This window comes from Wolffia australiana, chromosome 13 (genome assembly GCF_029677425.1).
Source record: "Wolffia australiana isolate 7733 chromosome 13, ASM2967742v1".
Taxonomy (NCBI): domain Eukaryota; kingdom Viridiplantae; phylum Streptophyta; class Magnoliopsida; order Alismatales; family Araceae; genus Wolffia; species Wolffia australiana.
The window spans coordinates 15,343,908-15,365,134 of record NC_135847.1 but is presented as its reverse complement, the minus strand read 5'-3'; the positions used below and the strand labels follow the sequence as shown (position 1 = coordinate 15,365,134).

The 21,227-nt window shown below is 39.3% G+C and overlaps 2 protein-coding genes across 3 annotated transcripts; one reads left to right on the top strand and one right to left on the bottom strand.

Annotated features, from left to right (window-relative positions):
* Positions 1 to 1,184: 1,184 nt before the first annotated feature.
* Positions 1,185 to 1,836, bottom strand: LOC144711469 (ethylene-responsive transcription factor ERF112-like). The gene has a single exon (XM_078585484.1). It carries the CDS (start codon positions 1,770 to 1,772, stop codon positions 1,311 to 1,313), a length of 462 nt encoding a protein of 153 aa, XP_078441610.1. The 5' UTR covers positions 1,773 to 1,836; the 3' UTR covers positions 1,185 to 1,310.
* Positions 1,837 to 8,678: 6,842 nt separating this feature from the next.
* ASHH1 (SET domain group 26) lies at positions 8,679 to 19,265 on the top strand. 2 transcript variants are annotated; one of them, XM_078585186.1, is made up of 10 exons: positions 8,679 to 8,840; positions 13,756 to 13,820; positions 14,909 to 15,065; positions 16,495 to 16,581; positions 16,710 to 16,794; positions 16,902 to 16,959; positions 17,040 to 17,238; positions 17,869 to 17,903; positions 17,982 to 18,294; positions 18,562 to 19,265. In XM_078585186.1, the coding sequence occupies exons 1-10, from the start codon at positions 8,682 to 8,684 to the stop codon at positions 18,763 to 18,765; spliced, it is 1,362 nt and encodes a 453-aa protein (XP_078441312.1). In that variant the 5' UTR covers positions 8,679 to 8,681; the 3' UTR covers positions 18,766 to 19,265. The 2 variants fall into 2 exon arrangements, with proteins under 2 accessions (XP_078441312.1, XP_078441311.1); XM_078585185.1 differs by having other exon boundaries at positions 16,866 to 16,959.
* The last annotated feature ends 1,962 nt before the right edge of the window (positions 19,266 to 21,227 follow it).

The window sequence follows — 21,227 nt, the reverse complement described above, 5'->3', positions numbered from 1 at the left end:
TACATGTAGGAAATGAAGTCACGAACTCAGGAGTAGAACAAAGATTCACATATATAATATCAAGTCAATTTATCTTCATGTTACAAAGTCAGTGGAGATTCCAAAGAACATTAAACTTCACAAAACACACGAAGGTCCTGTAGTCAACATTTTCAGCTAAAACCAGTATGAAAATAATAAACACAACCCAAAATAAATAAATAAATAAATATCGGCAGTGGGAACTGATAGGTTAGAAATCACTTTTGTAAAAAATCCAAACTGGATGAAGGCAATACTCCAAACATCCAAACTATGAATAAAGTGTTGCGCCATTACATACGTGGACACTAGTTCCTGGATTCACTTATAGGAATGTTACAGGGTATAAATATCATGCAGACGACAGCCTTGAATGCGTAAAGGAGTTGTGGCAAAAGGTTTCAATTAAGATTGGGGGGGGGTTAAGATGACTTTGCGACTTTCATTCCAATCCAAATCATCGATGCTCGAGTGCTTTTGGGATTAGCTTATAGTCTTAACGGCGCTGTTCATCAATCATATGTTTCTATTGATGTTCTTCGTGGAAACTTGAATTAAACAATCTTCATCGAACAACCACTAGGATTAATCTATCCATCGTGCACAAACCATGTCTATGATCTTCGTTAATCCCCATAGGCTTAAAATAAGTAACTCGTACAGGGTTCAAAAGACTCACATTTCCTCTTAAGGACCCATGATTCGTAGGCTTCAAAAATAATACATCATTTTATTTCAAACCCAATGCTTCAGTATTCATTTACGTCTATATTTAACGTGCTGTGCGTACCTACGTAGATGGGGTTGTTGTTATGATTTCCGAGTCAACTCAAGATGCTTCACTAGATGTCTTGATTTTGGATTGCCAATCAAAGTCTGAGGACCCGATAAGTACTCCTTAGAAATTTAATGATCGCTTAATCGTCTGGGTTTTTATCATTCAATGGTATTATTATGTATCTATATTTAACGTGTTGAAATGTAAATTTGCAATCATTTATCTATCCGTCGCAGCGTTCTTGTCCAACATATAATTTTAGTACAGAAAATACGAAAACCCGATTTATTTTGTGACTATCTATGAGAAGAATATATTGTGTACGTACATGGAGAAAAAAAGAATGAATTCCTCCGGCTGTATTTAAAGAAAAAAACATGGAGACTGGTCGCAAGAAAAATAAACACGCAAAAGCGAAAATACATGTTTATTCAATGAACGCATATAGTGCAAAAAAAATGTTTATCCACGCACGATTCATCAGAAACAAAACCATTCAGTAAGCTCGACTTTACCAATGGTTTGAACCATCAACCCCGTCGTGGCTGGCGGAGTCAGGCGATGAAGAAGAGGACGTTGTGAGGGCCGCATGCTCGGGGAAGTTTAGTTTAGCCTTGCTGCCGCGGTATTGCAGGGCGGCAACGTCGTAGGCCCGGGCGGCGGCCTCCGCCGAGTCGAACGTCCCGAGCCAGACCCGGGTCGCCCTCACCGGGTCTCGGATCTCCGCCGCCCACTTCCCCCACGGCCGCTGCCGCACTCCTCTGTACTTCCTCTCCTTCTCCCTCTCCCCCTCGCAAGATCTCTTCTCTCCTCTCTCCGACTCCTCCTGCCCTCCATGCTCTTCCTCTCTTCTTATCACGGCGGACGGGCTCGCCTGCCACTCGCCGGAGATAACTGCTGCCAGCGCCGATGTCATCGCCTCTGTCTCCTTCGACGTGCAGTACCCGTCGAACGTCCTCGCCGGAGACCCCATTCACCGCTGCCGTTGTCGTTCTTCTTCGTTTCGCCACCTTCTCGAACAAACCGACGCAGAGACCCGTCACGCATTGTTATATTATATAGTTTGTGAGGTTTTTTTTTGGAAAAAAAAGGCTGGAAGAGTTGACATTCACCCGCTGTTGGCTCAGAGGACGGAGCGCGTGACTGTCTTCTTGCGACCGGTTTTTGACTATGGAACAATTGAAACTGATTAAAAAAAGGACTGATTGGGTCTACAAGGACGGCAGGGCATACGTGGCAGGTTGGGCTGAGCATCTAGAATGTTTTGCTCGTGTGGATTGGGAGTGCCCACCCTTGATCTTTCGTGTGAATGGCATTCTTCAGGTAGGAACGTTGACTGGAATAAACATACAGATTTTTTCTTTCAAAATAAACTGCCGGGAATTATATTATTTTATGGAGTTTTGAAGAAGAAAAGTTGAAGACTACTTGCTATTTCTGCAAGTCAACTCAATCCTCGTGTCCAACTAGACCCCAAACGACTACCCGACAATATTTAGTTGTATAAGTCAACTCAATTTAAGAAACAGAAGGAGCCAAGGTGATGATAATGAATGATATTTAGCAGACAAGGAAGGTCTGACAATGCGACCAATCAACAAAGTCATTTTTAATGAAGGTCTGATGAGTAGAAGGGCCAAGTTAACAAGCTGGTTATGAAATAAATGAAGGCGTGACTTCAGATTTTAACAAGCGTAGCGAATATTCAGATGACTGTTATGAAGTCAATTCATTTTCACATTAGAAAGTAATTGAAGATTATAAAGAAGATTAAACTTTACTGTATGCTAAAAGACCCAAATGTTAACCTTTTTAGCGAAGAGTATCAAAATAATGAACACAACCCTGAATAAATAAAAATGGTGGCTGACCAATCTAATATTATGTATTCAATAATACACAGATAAGCCCTATTTTGGCCTAATTATGTTTTGTACTATCTTTATTTTAGTGTAAAATTACATTTCATGCATTGATTGGTCCAACGTATTGTTTTTACATTTATTCACAATCAATTCTACATGATTTACATATAAGAGATTTGATATATAATGCCATGAAGTCATTGTCATTTTGATTCTAGGCCTTTAACAAGTGGAATGAGTTTCTAGAACTTTAATCAGTCTACAAAAATGAATCATGTTTGAGGGTTTTCATTGGAAACCTAGATGAGAATAAAGATTAAGTTAAGGGGGGAAGTGGGGCATGGGGAGAGAGAGAGTAACCACTGGCCAGTGAGCACAACAGCACTCAAAAAAGCGGCAGCCACACTTAAAGAAGCCTCACCAAAAAGCACCAATGCTCAAGCATATGCAGCACCAAGGCGGCAACTTGAGAAGGGCCCATTACTATAATCTCATATAATAAAAGTAGAACAACATCATTGATATTTAATAGCATAAACATAAATGGTTTTTTTGCAGACCTGAAACATATATGAGATTATAGTTCAGGGCCTTCCCCTATTTATATTAAGGATATTATTCATAAAAATCCCTAAACTTTGAGTTTATATTTTGATGCACAAAACAACATTCATATGTGACCCTTAAGGCCCATGTATCAGTATAGTTAATGAATCCAATGGCCTAAGGATATTTATTTTCCTTCCAAATCAATTAACTATATCATCATATAGATTAATTAATGCTAGATTTATTAGGCCTCATCGATGCGTCGAGTATCCTACATGTGGGGTGCCAAGCTACACCTCATGCTCGAGATGATAGAGAGGAATGTGTATGGACTCAATCATAGAACTTGTCTGGCATCGGTTATCGTCTATGTATAGTCCCTTATAAACTTGACGCTCCTACGATGATTTAGGTATGTTCAATTGTCAAACCTTAATCGAATAGTTAGGTGAATACTAATGCATTTCGGAAATCATCACAGACTTTTCTTCAATATTCCACTACCCTGGCCAAGGACTTCATCACATCATCTTCCTTTAACTATCAACTCTTATATCGGGGGTTGACGATCCCATTTTGACCACTCAGTCATCTTCTTGAACATCTTGATGCATATGAACAAAGACTATTTAGAATTATATGATTAAGAACTCATGGTCATAGTCAAAGTACAGTTGTTTGTCGACAAGGCATCTTTGGTGTCTCAAGTCTAAGGACCACTTACACAACCATGATGTAAATCAGTATGATCAATAGCTGGTATAATATCATTCAGGGATCCTTACAGATTAATCTAGTGAACAATTTCCTCTGAAGAACACCTATTATCTTTCCTTAGTGTCTCCACACTAATGGCTATAGGACCAACCATGATAATCATATGAGTGAGACTCGATGGTGATATTCTATCTAGATACTTTGATGTCCTTCTCTATTATGTTTCAAATATGAATATTAAGAACACATGCTTGAAGACTCATTATCTCTATTTTATGATTTCATCATAATAAACTAAGTCTGATCATTTATTTGATTTCATTATAAGCATAACATGAACATGATAATGAATAAATTGTGTAAATGAACATGCAACGAGATATAAAATGTGTGATTGGCTTGTTGGACACGTGTATTTTCATTATTAATCTCAATGCATGATCTGCTTGAAGAAGTTTGAATGGCAAGTAAAAATTTTTAACATCATCCTTGTATTTTCTTATGGTAGGTTGCAATTCATTAGGGCTATGGACAAGAACGCCAAAGCCACAAGAGGGATGAACTGATTTGTCTGGTGGATGTTAAGGAGGATGCACATGTAGAACTAATGAGGCATGGAGTACACCGAAAGCTAAGGGGTTCATGGCTTTGGCTTAATATCAGTAATTTGTCCCTCCATTAAAGAGATTAGATGGCTGGGAGAGAAGTCGTCCTTCTCTATTTATAGTTGTCATTCCTATCAGCCAATTGATAATCCAAATATAGGGGGTCAATTATGCAATTTTAGAATCCCTTATCGTCGCTGATTTTAGTTTATACAATAAAATTTATAAAACCCTAACTTAAGATGTATAGAGATAAGTATGAGTATCGTCCAATGGAAGCCAGTAAGGTAATTCAGTTGTGATTTGTGTGAATAATTTGACCCTAATTTGGATTGATTTAATATTCAATGAAGATCAAACCACTCTAATTATATGAAGACTTTACAAAGGAGGGTAGAAGAGATGAGAATAATAGAAGTAAGGAGCCCTAGATTGACTTATTTTGGGGAAGTTGGGTATCCAAGTTCACTGACTACTACCTCATAAACTCACCTTAATCTTCCTAGATATTACAATTTTTTATAATTTTTTTGTTCTTAATTTGCAATTGGAATAGTTAGATCAATTTAATTCTCACTCCTTTTAATCTTAGTAAGGACTTGTACATTCCGCTCAAGCCTAGCAATTTAGAAATTCAGACCAAAATCAAGAGGAATAACTAACAAATCCTCCAAATCATACTAAAATCAAATACAAAGCAGTAAAAAAATACCAAATACAATTGATCCAAGCTGTTTCTCCCCTCTGTCTTGCAGCCATGAAAGATCCCTCTCTAGAATGACCTCCTCATCTCAAAATTCAGCTTTTATGCTTAGGCTAAATGGTGAAAACTACCATTTTACCCCCAATCAGTAATCATTTTTTATATATTGATGTTGGCTTGATCTGAATGATCCAACATAAATATAGCAAGAGGAGATCAAGACAAGCAAATCCAAAAAATAATGACTTCAATCGGACTTCACGATCTAAAATTAATAATAAATGAAAATTGGCCAATTTGAGCCGTTGGATCAATTTTCAGTTATTGAATTTAATTTTTTCCTACATGCAATGATGCGTCGCTCGCTGATTGGCTGATGAATTTTAAACTTCAGCTGGTGGTTCATCCTCGGCGCGCCACGCACCCCCTGCTAAAAATAAGAAAAAATAAGAAATAAACAAAGTAAATAGCAATTTGCATGTACATGTGTGCTTTTAGCATCGCAAACCAATTACATGTCACCACGTCACCTCCCGTGCATGTGTGTTGTATGCTCAACACAGGTGGTAATCTTAACACCTAGAGAGATAATTTGAATCGTTGCATTTAGGTTGTTGGATTATCATCTGATGGTCTTTGGATCTTTACGCCTGCAATGGGCGACCGAGAGCTGTTTTAAGGGCATAATTACAACACAAATTTAAGAAATTTTCGATCTTTGGATCTTTGGATCTTTACCCTACAGACTTTAGAAATAGCTTTAAAAGTCCTATTTTCCTTATAAATTTATTATCTAATTAAATATCCATGTCTTCATTGAATAAATTCCCAAAAAATGCAATAAAATTCTAAAAAATTCAGTTATCTTCCCCCACATTAATTAACATTAAAAATAATTTTTGAACCTGGTATTTTTATTTAAATAGAATTAATCCAAGCTTAAATAAATTCCATTAAATTCATAAATTAACAGAAAATTTGGGAAAAACCAGTAATTACTTGGAAACATTAATTACATGTAAATATATGATAACAACCCTATTTTAAACTCTTTAAATGCATAAAATTATCCTAATTACTTGAATTATAAACAGAATTTAGGGTGTTATGACCAACCAACATCTTCTAGGGAGGAGAGCTTGTTAGATGAACCAACTGTCTACATGAGACCCTCTTAGGGTGGCTCATGCCAATAACAGTGCATGGATGTTTTTTTATATAGTCATAGGTGTATTTTTTTAATAATACAGTATTATTTTAGTCATAAGTGTATTATATTATTTATTGAAATAGGTGTATTTTTTAATAATACACTTAAAAGTGTCTTTCTCACCGTATTTTTGACATCTTCCATTGGAGAACAAAAATAACAGCAGATCCACCTTGTGATTTTCCCAGCCAATTAGGAGCAGTGATAGCCCTATGGCAGTTTGACAAGCTCGAGGTGTCAAAGAAGCCCCAGGAATATCCCAATCCACATCATTATAGAGGAGGAGCTTGGACACTCATTAGAGTCAAAAGGTGATCCACGGCTCTCCCCTTTGCTTTTTTGAATCAGGGAACATCTGGTCTCATCATGGACTTTTTTAGGTAGAAATATCGTTATCAATTGTCTTTGATCCATCTTTTAGGTAGAATTAGCAGTTTTGAATTCTATTTGGGAAGCTACCCTCATTGAGGCATTTCATTGAACATATTGCAGTTAATCTGAAATTTTAATCAATTTCACTTATTTCACTTCAATTTATTATTATCAAACTGCCACATTAGCTCTTTAAAATCTATAAATCCGAAATATTCACTATTTCTCAAACTGATATACTATCTTGGCCTTTTGTTAATACATCATTAATTATTAATCCTTTCTTACTACTCTTATCATCACTAATCTTCCTCTCTATCATGTTTCTCTTGCATCGTCTTGAAAAGAAATTCTATTTTCCCGAATATATCTAAATCTTTATCTCCCTTAACACAAATCACTAATCAATCACTTACAATAGATAATAATATTTCGTCTACTAGAATTGGTACCTCTAATTTTCTCCCAATCTTTAATTAATTTGTTTATACCTTGTTACACTTTTAAATGACCTTATTAGATTTTTTATACCATATTTCAATTTTTTTACCTTATTACAAGTGTATACTTTTATAATATAAATATTAATCTATTTTTATTATAGTATTATAAATAGTTTTGCTCATCATAAGTATATGTTACCACTTTTAAATGACCTTCTTAGATTTTTTATACCGTACTTCAATTTTTGTACCTTATTACAAGTGTACACTTTTATACTGTGAATATTAATCTATTTTTATTATAGTATTATAAATAGTTTTGGTCATCATAAGTATATGTTACCGCTCATCTCTTAGAAAGAATAATAATAGTAACATAAAAAATATATTATCCCCTATACCTACTATTCCTAATATTCAATCTTCCTTCTTTACGCTACTTATTATGCTTCATCATTAGATCATCCTAGTCTTACATTTTCCTTATTACTATGAAAATAATAATTTCTTCTCAATTTTCATTATCATCTTTGTTACTCTATTGCTTATCCTAATTTATTACATAACTAACTTCTCTTATAACCTATGTTATCATATCATCCTCCCTCAATTTAATCCATATATTAAATCTATCTCTTATAACCAATCTGTATGGAGATGACTTCACATTCCATTACACATACCTGAGTGAGTTTAAATATTTACAAAATTTATTTGATTAAAGCAAATTAAAATTACAGAGACATCTGAACTGAACGTCCAAATTTGCATTCATCAGCTGCTGGAGTGAACAAGGGCTGAGAATTCATGGGCTTAGGGTAGCATCTGGGTAGGTTAGATATCCATTGTGTAAAATAGTATTTTTTCTTTTAAATACTGCAATCCATATTTTACAGACTTTTTAGATGCCCAATTTGGGGTATCTAGGGATTCTTTTCAATACATCAGGTCACTTGTATTCTGGTTCTCATGAGCTCTGGGTAAGTCAGCCTAATATACTTTCTTTGTCTCAATCTTCTCTTATGTTTTCAGGTCCTGCTACTTGTTTCCTGATTCGGTTGAATTCATCTAGAGGAAGTCAGAGACTTTAGCTATTGTTTATGAATTTTTCCTCATTATTTGACAGTATAGCCATGTAGAAGGAGACAGATATAGTTTTTTTATTTATCTCTAGCTGTATTTATTATTTTATTTCACAAAATTTCTAACTATTTCCAATATGATTTGACCCACGAACATTATTTCAATCAGTATCTAATTCCACTAAATTAACTATTCCTCTAAATATAAAGTACACTTATGATCAATATGCTTTCTGTGAATAATAAATGAAAAATAGAGAAAAGAGAAAAAGAGAAAAAAAACAGGCTATATATTATAAACGATGGGACCTAGTTCGTATGGAAATAAATTAGGGGATGACGAACACTCTACAACGGGATTCGAGGCGAATCGGCCGGGGAGGAGAGATGGATGGCGAATTCTTTAATCTCCCGGACCTCGGCGATGTTGGCAGTGCCACTCATTCTGACGATCTATCGCTACAGACTTGGGAAATTTTGAAAAAGGAGGTGACGGTATGTAATCGGTGATGTCTTTTAGTTTCTACTACATCCGATTCAATTTTTTCGCTTTCCTCGGATCAGCTGTCGGGTAGATCGACGCATTCTTCAATCATTTTCCGCCGGTCTATTGATGTGAGGTCGTCATTGTTCAAACATGGGCAATCTCAGGATTGTTATCCAATCTCACGAATCCGCAATGATGTTTAGCGCAGATGTAGATATAAGAGGTGATTCCATGAAGAGAAGAAAATAACTGTGCCTGTGTTTAACTGTCATGAGTGGTTTGCTATGTGTGGGGTTGTACGCAAACTTGCTTCTTCTTTCTTTTTCTTTTTTTATTCTGTGCATAATTGTGGGTCGGAGTTTCCGTAACGTTGCTGAGGTTTTGGATTTGATTTTAATTACAATTTCTTTATTTTTAAGTTGAGGTTACTGGAAGATCAAACATATGTTATTCCGTGTGTTGCTAGTTCAACTGGCATCGCTTTAAATGAGCTTTCATGTTCAGGAATCCCATAAAAGTTTTCCAAATGTCGCCTTTCTTCATTTCTCTTCTCCATTTTTATGAATTCATATAAGGCAGTGGATACTGGAAAGGCGATTAAACTTGTTGTCTATCTGCTCACTTATGTCTTACGGTTGTCGAGGATATTCATATGGATTCCGCGCTCCGATCAAAGTCTGACGCAGGGTTTGCATAACTTTATTTTGCGTTCAAATGAAGGATCTTACTGAAATGTTTTTAAAAGGGAGTCATACATAAGGATTGATTCGGTGGTTCTTTTCTTGTTATTTGGCCTTCTCATGTGGTTTGCATAATTCGGTCTACTCTTCTTCAAACTTCTTTCTTTTAATATCTCCGGATGAGTTAACATTGCCATAGCCTGCGTAACTAAGCTACGTACGGTTTTATCCCTGTACTCTTTGTTGTCTTGTCATTCATAAACTGCTAAAACCCGTGATCCCTCGGCAGTCTATCAAAACCCGAGAACACTTCACATTAATATATTTCCCGACTTTTGTTAGCAGCTAGAGAGATCAATATTTGTCTACTATTCATATTAGAAGCAGGTGGAAATAGTCTACTCCATACTTTTGTGTATTTCCCTGTGCAACCAGTTGAATGTGATACGATCCTACTCGGAACGTATCATGTAACACAACATAATTCAACAATTCCAATTGAGATAGTTCAAACTGATCCGATCGATAGCAGGTAGGAGAGGGAGGGGGGAGGGGAAGAGGAGATCATGGGGTAGAGAAGAGGAGAAAGGGGAATGGTTGGGCAGGGCTGTCGGCTCCGCGTCGAGGAGGGCGCGTCGACCTACGAACCACAAGAGGAGAGGTGAGGAAAACCCGGAGAGGGAGGTAGGAGAGGGAAGTGAGACCTTACTTCTGATTGCCTCCTCTTGTCGTGCCGGTGCCCCTCCTTAAGTAGGGGAGATGGCGTCGCGGGCCGGTGCTAGCTTGCCAGGCCCGTTACCGGCCCGCTTACGGACATAAACCTTCCGTTGGATCATATCAGAATGATACCACTCTATGACACCAACTGCTCTGTACTTCACAGTGTATACCCAATTCAATCTCAAAGGGCCTGGTGAAATCAGGGAGTCCTAGAACCAACGCAGATATCATGACTCAATTAAACTTCTGGGAATAGTCGTTGGTGGCTTTAATCTCAAAGGGAATAGTCGCTGGTGATCCACCGGAACTCGCTGCCTTTAATCTTGGGTATCATATGTTTTTAAAGTTATTCGATGGACCTCTGGTGCAGCTCTGTTGCAATGGACTCTTTCTCAATTTGTGATCTGCACCTTTGATTAGATAATTGATTTGGTGATGCTCGGATGTCCTTGGAACTTATGCACAATATCATTCCATTTGAATTCTAAACAAATTGAGTATAATTCGAGTGTACCCAGCCCAGGAGTTCAAGCGCTGAATTCCAAGGGCCATATTTGTGCTGGTTAGTTTTATTGGTGGTAAGTCCTGACAATTAGCACTTCTTGTCTCTAAACTGGTTATATATTGCGGATTATGACAACGCATGCCTTAATTCTATTTCCACATCACACAACAAACCAGATTAGATCTTTGCTCAATCCATTAAGCCTTGATCTGCTGAAAGTGACTGGCCTCTGAATCCACAGAAAAGGTTACTCCAACTCTTGATTCCGCAGGGGCCTCACCTGAATGCACCAGTGCTTGGATATTGACCTTGACTCTACAAATTCCACTGAAGAAATCCACAAAAGGAGAACAAGTTGCAAATTAGGGGAAAATGTATATTTAATTAGCAGTGAGTGCATGAGAGCTAATATTGACCTGGAAAGAGAGTGAGGCATCCAAAATACAGAACGGAATTGACAACACATGCAGGTACCTCTGGTTGTGTCTGACAGTTAGGTGGTAGTATGGGTGGCCATGGAAATGACAGAAGATAGATATCTAAACTTTGGCGGAGGTGACAGGACATCATGTGGCAGCCTATGTCTGACGGTCAAGTGATGGCAGGGCTGGCCTCAAAAAATTATGAGCTGTTAGTTCTTATGGCAGGGCTGTTCTTGAGAAAACAGAGATTTCTGTTCTGAGTTCTTACCGACCTGACAGAAGATCCTGATAGATATCAGGAGATTATGTCGGATAATATTCCTGAGGTGTCATTCCATATCATCTTCTAGGGAACTGATACAATCCTCCCTTCAGTACCAGCTTGAGGACAAACTGGTTTTTGAAGTGGGGGGGAGGGTGTAATGATACGATCTTCAAGCTATCTAGGGGTAGTCTTGTCACGTTAGTCCACATGGGCATTGTAGTTGTTTGGCCATTATGTATTTCCTTTAAATGTGGATGCCTTCCCTTAGGAGGGCAGCCAAGAAGAATGGGGTGAGTTGCTTGTCCCTCCTCTCCATGTCTAACTCCCCTCTCTCCCCCCACCCCTCGTGATTGTCTCTACCTCACCATGTCTTCAGCCAGCTCGTCTGCATTCAGTCCCTGCCTCATCTCTTTGACCTCTCCACCGATCATTCATATTTCTCCTCTCTACCCTCAGAACCTCTCCTCTTTGTCTAGCTCCCCTCCTACACCTAGGTTAGTATCAAAGACTAAGAGGCCCATAATGTAAAGGGACTCAACTAGCCATTGAATGTCGACAGATTGATAAGCCTGATCGATGGGCAAGAGTTTGCGTTTGAATGCTGATTGTAGTATTTGATGTGAGCAATTTATCAACTGACAGTAGCTGTATCTTGGGCTGCTAATTTATAAGATTTTCTCCATCTTCAGCTGATTTTGGTGCATCATCCACCTATTTGTGCTTTTGAGATATGACTTCTTTTCTTCTTATTCCTTCCTGACACTTGTGTGTTCAGATCACCTGAAATTGGCCAGAGATTTGGGCTCTGTTTCAGTGTTAAACCCTCGACCAAATTTAGAAATCCAAAAATACACATGAGATCTGTATGAGAGAAGTTCGTTCCTGCTAGTGTACCGTTCAGTATTAGCAACCCTAAGATGTTGATACAAGGAACTGAAGATGGAGTGAGAAGAAAACAGATGCGACCCTGATCAGTACACATGGAGCATGGGAGTTTGCAACAGTTTGTGTCATGCGATGGTTTGGGAATCTCTGATTAAGCTTCTTCTTTCTCAATTCCGAATATGGCAAGTCATTTTTATGGCTTTGTGTCATACGATAGGCCTAAAATCACATGCATCTTCTTGCTGTTTTCTCCGTCTATTCCATTTATTTACAATTGGATGTTTCGTTATTCTGAGGGCCGGGTTCATATCAATGAATAACCTTATGTTGGCCTGTATCGTTTGCCTGTGTGTTGTTTTCTGTGCCAACTTTTTATCTCTTTCTCTTCTCATTTGTCAACTGCTACAGTGCGCTATCTAATCTTTTTCCATAATTCTATCTCATAATCCCTTGGGTATTTCATCTAGGTTTGATAGATTCGATATAATTGATACATATTTTATGATATTAAAGAAAGAGGTTTTGATAGATTTGATGCAACTGATGTCCATGTTCTGGGATTAAAGAAAGAGGAGGATCCGGTTTTTATTTTCCCATTTAATGTGGGAATAACTTTTCTACCTTTTTTGATTGTGATGTTTCATCTACTCAGGGACTATTGTGAAACTTCTATGTTTCCTCTTTCTTTTTGGTGGAAACAGCCCTAAGTTGTTTGAACAAATTATGATCAACTGATAATGTGGTTATTATCTGTGAGGGGTCAAGAATTCCCATTCCATTACACATTTCCGTTCCACTTCATTCCTTTATATCCGTTGTTCATTACTTTTACTTATTGATCGTTGTAATATCGGATTTGAGTATTAGAAGGCCCAGTGTTAGCGGAGATTCTATTTTACTGTTTCTTTCTTTCTTTCCATATTTACCCTTATGTGTACTTTCCATACTTAACTTAGCCTTTTACATTAGGCCCAATACTGTACAGCCCATATTAACATCTATATACATATAGATGTGTGGGCGTCATTGGTGAAATGAAATGTTTTCTTCTGTTAACCCTATTGCTGGTCTAGGGTTTATGTCGTCCAACCATGACACCCAGTAATTTAAGTTAGATAGAGACGTAATCCTAAACGTTGTCTTCTCTTCCCCTTTTTATCTTCTTTCTTCTCCTGACCCTTCTCTCACCCTGAATCTTAGATCGACTGGTGTCTAAGAAATGTGTCTGGCTCTGAGTCTTTTACTCCTTGATGTTGCCTGAGAGACGAATGTCTGCTGCATCAACACCTTTGTCTATATATCTTTCATTAACATTGATGACTTGTTGTTTTTTGGAAAATTACTGATTGACATAGCCACACATCTTACTTTTTGTTTTAAAATGTTCTTTTAGGCCTTTCATATCTAACTGGAAGATTAATACAATTAATATATTTGTTTTTATAGTATCAACAAGGTGAAGTTCCTCCGCTGTACGAGCACATTTACATGAATGAGTTCGTGAATCGAAAGTAAGTTGTCTCGTAGAAAAGAAGACATGGATCAAGACATATTTCTGATTTTATACAATCTTTTAACAGGTTAATTTAGAGTAGCAAATTTACTGCAGGTGCATTGGAAATACCTTTATTATTTTTTTCATAATCTTTCAGTTTGAGTTGTCGTAAAGTTAAATTCTCTTTAATCCTCATGGAATGTGTTAAACCCCGCTCTGCTCACGAGTTCAGATTAAAAAATAAAGGAAAAAAGACTCATTCCTAAAATTGCAAGTTTGTGTGGAGGGAAAGGGTGAGAGACAGAAAAACAAGGAAACGCAAGTCTCTTGTCCATGCTCGCAATCATCGAGATGATGTACCGCGCGGTAATGCCTTGCTGGAGATGCAGGGTAGAGAGGGTGAAACAAGTTAGGTCGAAGTAGGGTTGAGAGGAAGAAAAAGAAGTGAGCTTACTAGGTTTTGCCTGCCTGTTCGATCTTGCCCTTCTCCCTTCCTATGACTCGCAGTACATACACAGTCATATTTCTTGCTGGGCCGGGCCAGAGGCAGCCCCTGAAAAGACAGAGGGTCGCTTAGACATCTTCTGTCTCTGATAGACCATGATCGGGGTCTTGACAGAATGTTAGGCAAATGTATGAGAATGACATGATAATGATTAGGCAAATGTATCCCATTTGTTTATTGGTATCCCCTTTGAAGTCATTTTGTGGTAATGTAGTAAAATGAACTTAATGAAGCAACATGAGGCCATTTGATACATAAACCAATGAGATGATGGTGATGATGATTATTTGGCAAAAGTATTGATTGACTATACGTATCCCATTCGAAGCCATTTTGTGGTAATGTAGTAAAACGAACTTAATGAAGCATCATGAGGCCATTTGATTCAGTAACCTCTGAACACCAATTTTCTTTGGTGCTAACAATAGTTATTCAAAATTAGGTCATGACGCAATCACTTATTGAATGATTATTACGCCACTTATTTATGCTGTTTTATTTTCGGGAATGCTTTTATCTCATGTCAACAGGGATATCTTCTTTTATCATGTCCTACTGATTGTTGAATGAATACTTAATGAATGTTTTCTCCTGACCAGACATGTGAAGCAACGAGAGGAGGATATCGCCATTTGTGTTTGCCAGTTAGATGTTCATGATCCAGAGAGTGCATGTGGAGATCGCTGCTTGAATGTGTTGACCAGCACAGAATGCACGCCTGGCTACTGTCCTTGCGGAGTATATTGTAAGAATCAGGTCAGCCAACTGCCACTGGTCTTATTGCTCTGTTATATCGGAGTTTTTTTTTTCACTGAAATTGTTAGCTTCACCCAGATAGAGACTTGTCAAGTTAACAGAGAATTTATGTCCATTATTATCATCCACCCTCATCTATGTTATGTTGATATATTTCCTCAACTTTACTCAGAATCCCATTTTCATAGCTTTTTGACTAGTTTCGATCTGGATTTGTTATCCCAGACAAACTCGTCGTCATCTGATAAGATCTTGGTTGGGACCACATCGCACTGTACCTTGATTTAGGATGGATCCAGGATCCTCAATCGAAAACCTCTAAGATCATCCCTAAACCGAGAGAGAGAGAGAGAGAGAGAGAGAGAGAGAGAGAGAGAGAGAGAAAATGCCGAAAGGATTGTTATACGATCCTCTACGGATCTATCAAAAATTTACTGTATGCTGAATGATCCATAAGGATCTGCCGTGCAGAAAGAATGAGCTCATCTGAATCGATCTCTTCTCACAGAATGTCAACAAAAATAACAAGATGCATTACCAAACAATGTCAGGGATGAGAATCCAGTTGTAAGACTGAAAGGAGACGATCTCAGGAGAGAGAACTAGTATGGAGAGAAGAATGTGGCACGAAAGAGCAAGAGCAATGAAGAAGACTGGATCAGTTCTTCCCTTCTTGATCGGGAAAGATCTCCTGGTGCCAGCCCACTGCAGCAGCAACTGAATTCTTGAAATCTTCTGACCCGACCTCTCCACCTCATAGAGGACTCAAGACCCGGTCAAAGCCCATTGACCCAGCCAGTCAGTGCATGGTCAAAGATGTTTAACTACAGTTGTGGTTTTTTGGGTGTTCTTCGCTCATTTCTTCTGGCAGGACCTAGGGAGTTCCTATCAGACTGTTGGCTAGAAGAGGTACACCAGCAGGAAGAATATCACACAGAGGGCAGATAGAGAGCGAATGGGAACAACATCAATTTACTTGGTAGCTTTCTTAAAGTGAGGGCTGCCCAATTTAAAGATAACAGTACCACTACTGGGCAAAAATGATGTGAATACTTCCAACAGGGTCTCAGGGATTGCATCATCCTCATCCAGAAGTAGTCATTGTTGTCATCGTCATCACAAGCTTGTATGGTGTGAACGGCTCGGGGATTGCAGACAAGTGATGATGGCGATAACAACTCTGCCATCCTGGCATGTATGTGATGAGGACAATTATCATCTTATGTGAACCTGTGGTTTTGGTACCCTGGTTTTGGTCACTTTAATACCTTATGTGAACCCTCGTATTTATTACCTTAGTATGGTATCCGAAACCTCGTTTTTATCACCTTAATATCTAATGTGAACGTGCAGGTTTTGTACTCGCTGAGTTTATGTAGAACATACGTTCATGTCATCTAATATCCCTTTTTCTCTCTTTCTTTTGCAGAGATTTCAGAAGTGTGAATATCCGCTGGTGAGGTTGTTTAAGACTGTAGACAGGGGTTGGAGTCTCCTTGCCGCGCAGAACATTGAGGTAGTCTTTTTTATTTCAAGTTGCTCAGTTTCTGTCGCCCGTGGTCATTAAACTTGTCCTGTTGTGGTTTTCTTTATTTTCTTTTTAAACCTTGCAACTAAAACAAGTACCTGGATGTGGTTAATCAGGCTGGACAATTCGTCATCGAGTACTGTGGGGAGGTGATTTCATGGAAGGAAGCTAGACAACGGTCCCATGTCTACGAGTCTCAAGGTACATCAGCCTTCTGAACCATCCTTAGTTAAACTGCATTCAACTGATTACGGTCATTCCTATCAGCACAGGCCTAAGAGATGCCTACATCATCTCCCTCAACGCAGGCGAATCCATCGACGCCACTAAGAAGGGCAACCTCGCTCGTTTCATCAACCACTCATGGTCAGAGTTGACTTTTCTTTTCCGTCAACTTTCTATGCCCAGAGAGACATTGACCTTGGAAGATGATCATGATGATGCAGCCAGCCCAACTGCGAGACAAGGAAGTGGACTGTTCTGGGCGAGGTGAGGGTCGGAATATTCACCAAGCAGGATATTCTGGCAGGCACAGAGTTATCCTATGATTACAATTTTGAGTGGTATGGCGGCGCTAAGGTCCGGTGCCTCTGTGGCGCCCCTACCTGTGCTGAGTTCCTTGGCGCTAGGTCTCGCGGCTTCCAGGTCTCTCTCTCTCTCTCTCTCTCTCTCCATCTCTCTCTCTCTCTCCATCTCTCTCCATCTCTCTCCATCTCTCTCCCTCTCTCTCCATCTCTCTCCATCTCTCCCCCTCTCTCTCCATCTCTCCCTCTCTCTCTCTCCCCCCCCCCCTCCCTCTCCCTCTCTCTCCCCCCCTCTCTCCCTCCCCCTCTCTCTCTCTCTCTCTCCCCCTCCCTCTCTCCCCCCCCCTCTCTCTCCCTCTCTCTCTCTCTCTCTCTCTCTCTCTCTCTCTCTCTCTCTCTCTCTCTCTCTCTCTCTCTCTCCCTCTCTCTCCCTCTCTCTCCCCCTCTCCCTCTCTCTCTCTCTCTCCTTCTCTCTTTCCCTCCTCCCTCCATCCCTCTCTCTCTCTCTCTCTCCTTCCTTCCCTCCCTCCTCCTCCTCCCTCCTCTCTCTCTCCTTCCTCCTCCCTCCCTCTCTCCCTCCCTCTCTCTCTCCTTCCCTCCCTCCTCCCTCCTCTCTCTCTCCCTCCTCCCTCCTCTCTCTCTCTCCCTCCCTCTCTCTCTCTCTCCCTCCCTCTCTCTTTCTCTCTCCCTCCCTCCCTCTCTTCCCAACATGCTCTCTTCTCACCATTGATGCCTAAGATTGGTTTTGCAGGAGGCCTTCTATCTCTGGGAAGATGACGACTCCAGGTGACAACGGCAGAGCAGTTTTCTTCCTCTTTTTATTCTTCTTCTGTTGTCTGCATGTAATATTCTTGCTGTTGACAGGTACTCGGTCGATAACATACCGCTGTATGACTCCGGTGAGGAAGATGCATCGCTGAAGCTCGCTATGGTGAGAGAGACGCCAATTGATGTTGAGCCGCTTGACTCCATGCCTGAAGAAGCTGAGCTTCTCGACAGCAGCAGCACGGCGACTGTCCTATCCGTCCAGGGCCAGAGTGGGTCCCGCAAGCCCCATGTCCCCCGTCGATCAGCCAACACAAAGATGAAGGCCACTGTCCGCAGGCCAGTCAACGTCAAGCTCCTTGCTGACAGCCTTGCCTCCGCCTCCGCCTCTGCTGAGCTGCTTGCCTCTGAGGTAGTGTTCGCCGTCGACAGATGACACAGACAAGGAAGAATATTCATTCGTCCTTGTTCGGATGAAGATTAAATTGACTACACCATCCCTGGCCTCCATCCACAAGATGACAATGATGATTATGTTAACCATGCTCAGATGATTAGTGGATGACCGAACCATCATCGTCATGCAAGCTTTCTATGGTGACAACTTAGGATGACGATGATGACTCAGCCCCCCACTGTCTTCTCGTCTCTTTCCTAATTCTTGATGGGCTTGGTGCAGGCGGTGAGGGCAGAGGCGGCAGCAGCACTCGATGCGGTCTATGATGAGATCAGGCCGGCAATCGAGGAGCATGAGAGGGACACGCAAGACAGTGTCCCCACCAGTGTCGCCCAGAAGTGGATTGCCGCCAGCTGCCGCAAGTTGAAAGCTGATCTTGACCTCTCTGCCGCCATCATCCGTTCTGTCGCCTCCCACAGGCGATGATAGAGAAAACTCCTGGTCCACAGAACCTACCTTCCATCAACTTTCTGCCCTTGTTTCAGTTAATGGGCCAATTGGCCTGGTCCACTAGCAGATTAGTCAAAAGCCCTAAGTGATTGGGTGGTTGGGGGGGTTGGGGGTGCAGTCTTGATTGGAAAGATGGAGCGGGGACTTCAGGCATTAGTCATTACCTACAAGAGCTTTCTTTTGGTGGGGATTCTCTTTGAAGGGTTGGGGATGCTCTGGCAGCGTGTCGAATCGGCATCAGCAGCCAAAGGTGGAGGAGGAAACCATGGAGTTCTTCATGGCGTGTGTGTTCATGGCAGTCGTGCTGCCACTAACACTTTGAACTCTTCCAAGATATCACACTTCTATTCAGTGTATACAGGAATCTAGATGTTTATTTGCTATCATTTAGAACTGACTGGAAACTTGAGTTATTCCCATGTAGTTGAAACCCATATATATTTTCATTATATATATACCCATGAAATGTTGCCTCCTCTTCTTCTCCCAAGTTTCTCTTAGAATCTTTCATAATGCTCTTCAATCCATTTTCAATTGTATCAAAATAATCAGATGAGAAAGTGTATGATAAATCAATTCATGGGTTCATCTTGAATGAGAACCGCTTTTGTTCCTCTTATTTTTAAGCGCATATTTGTCTTCTGCCTCCTCTTTGGGTTTATACAATCCATATCCATCATCATTGACATATTTTGAAATAATTATCTATGTTCACCAAAGTATCTTCCTTTAGATACCTGATTTCTGAGTAAAATAGATTCTCTCAGAGACCACAAGTTCTAAAAAGTTGAGTTTATGCACCAGCTATGTTCCTCTTCAATTTAAGTATTTATATCTCTAGTATTTCTCATAGCATTGGAAATTCCTTGTTTCAGCACTTGAGTTCTTGACTATCTATGATATATATCCAACGACAGGACACTGACCATCAAATTCTACATGTTTGTGTCATTTAAGGTCAAGGAATACTCTAGCTTTTATGAATTTAATGCATACGAATCATACATCTCCTTTAATTTATTATGAATGCATCCATTGGAAACTTTATCATTAACGTATCCAAATTTAGCCATGCATTCAAGCTCATGTTACAGATTTGTATGTATGTTTGTACTCTCATATGATCCTTGTAATCATTCACTGTCTTTAAATGAAGTCACAATAGTTTTATGAATTCATCAATTATCTTCAATTGGCAGCACATTCCATAGCAATACTTGACTTTTCCAGTTAAGTATATGACTGTTTAATGGCATTTTGGATGTCTTTTAAATTTTCAATTATTAGTATAATGAAAATGTTAGAGAAGATAATAAAATAAAAAAAGAGATACAGTGTTACAGCCAGCAGCCATGCCCTAGAAGCAGGGGCAGCCGCTCATGTGTTAGTATCTCATCATTGCACACTATGTGAGTCACATTTATATTATCTTACTCATACCACTATTTCTGATATTTTATCATGTATATTAATCTCTTAATATTATTATTAATTAAAAATAACCTTCTTACCTCATATTTTTTCTGTCTCTCTACCTGCTATTTTATAACTAAATTTTGTCATATTTTTAATTCCATTCAAATAATATGAAATTCCTTATCCCGGTTTCCTAGAGAGACGATTGTTACTCATCACTAACTTGGGGTAATTTATTTGAGTAAAATTTTGAAATAAAATTTATTGGTTAAACATAAAAGGAGACACCCATGAATCACAAGTTGAGTTTGGAGTTTATCAATTGTTTAAAGGTAGATAGGTAGAGACCTATGAGATGATAACAAGATTAATGTAAGTGAGATGACTCTAAGATGACGAAGACATGGTGATATCAAATGTGTAATATGTAATGTAAAGTGGAAGGATGTGACATGACGTAATAATATAGAGTTCCATGAAGTGGAAGGATTTTTCCTGGAGTTTGAGACTATTTGTGCTCAACTCTTCAACATAGAACACAAACTAAGTTTTCAAGATATAGTCATTAAAGTCAGAAAGGAATAAATTAGACATGGAATTACCTCGACAGTAAGTGATTTGAAATTTGAGGCCGAGAACACTGCCTACATGCAAAAACCAAAGCTAGGAAACCCTAATTTACCCAAGAATCCTCAGAAACAAAATAATGGTCAAAGAAAAACATCATAGAATAAGGATGATGAGAAGGTCCAACGATTCTGTTCATATTCAAAACAATCATGTGATACCAGGGAGACAAGTTGGAAGCTTCACACATGACCTCAAATGAGCAGAGGAAATTGTGTTACACAAGTTCCTATTCATAGTCTTGAAGATGACAAGCATTCTGACCAACCACATCAATCTGGTGATAAGGAGAAACTTGAGGAGCTTCACCAAATCTGTATTTTGCTGCAGAATCATTCTGACATTGTTCACTCTACTTTTATGTTCCTTTCAGGTATATTATGTAGTCTTCTGAT

Coding starts and splice junctions, on each gene's coding strand:
- LOC144711469 (XM_078585484.1), bottom strand. CDS start 1,772: ATGGGGTCTCCGGCGAGGACGTTCGACGGGTACTGCACGTCGAAGGAG.
- ASHH1 (XM_078585185.1), top strand. CDS start 8,682: ATGACGAACACTCTACAACGGGATTCGAGGCGAATCGGCCGGGGAGGA. Junction 8,841..13,755: donor TTTTGAAAAAGGAGGTGACG/GTATGTAATCGG, acceptor TTGTTTTTATAG/TATCAACAAGGTGAAGTTCC. Junction 15,066..16,494: donor GAGTATATTGTAAGAATCAG/GTCAGCCAACTG, acceptor TTTCTTTTGCAG/AGATTTCAGAAGTGTGAATA.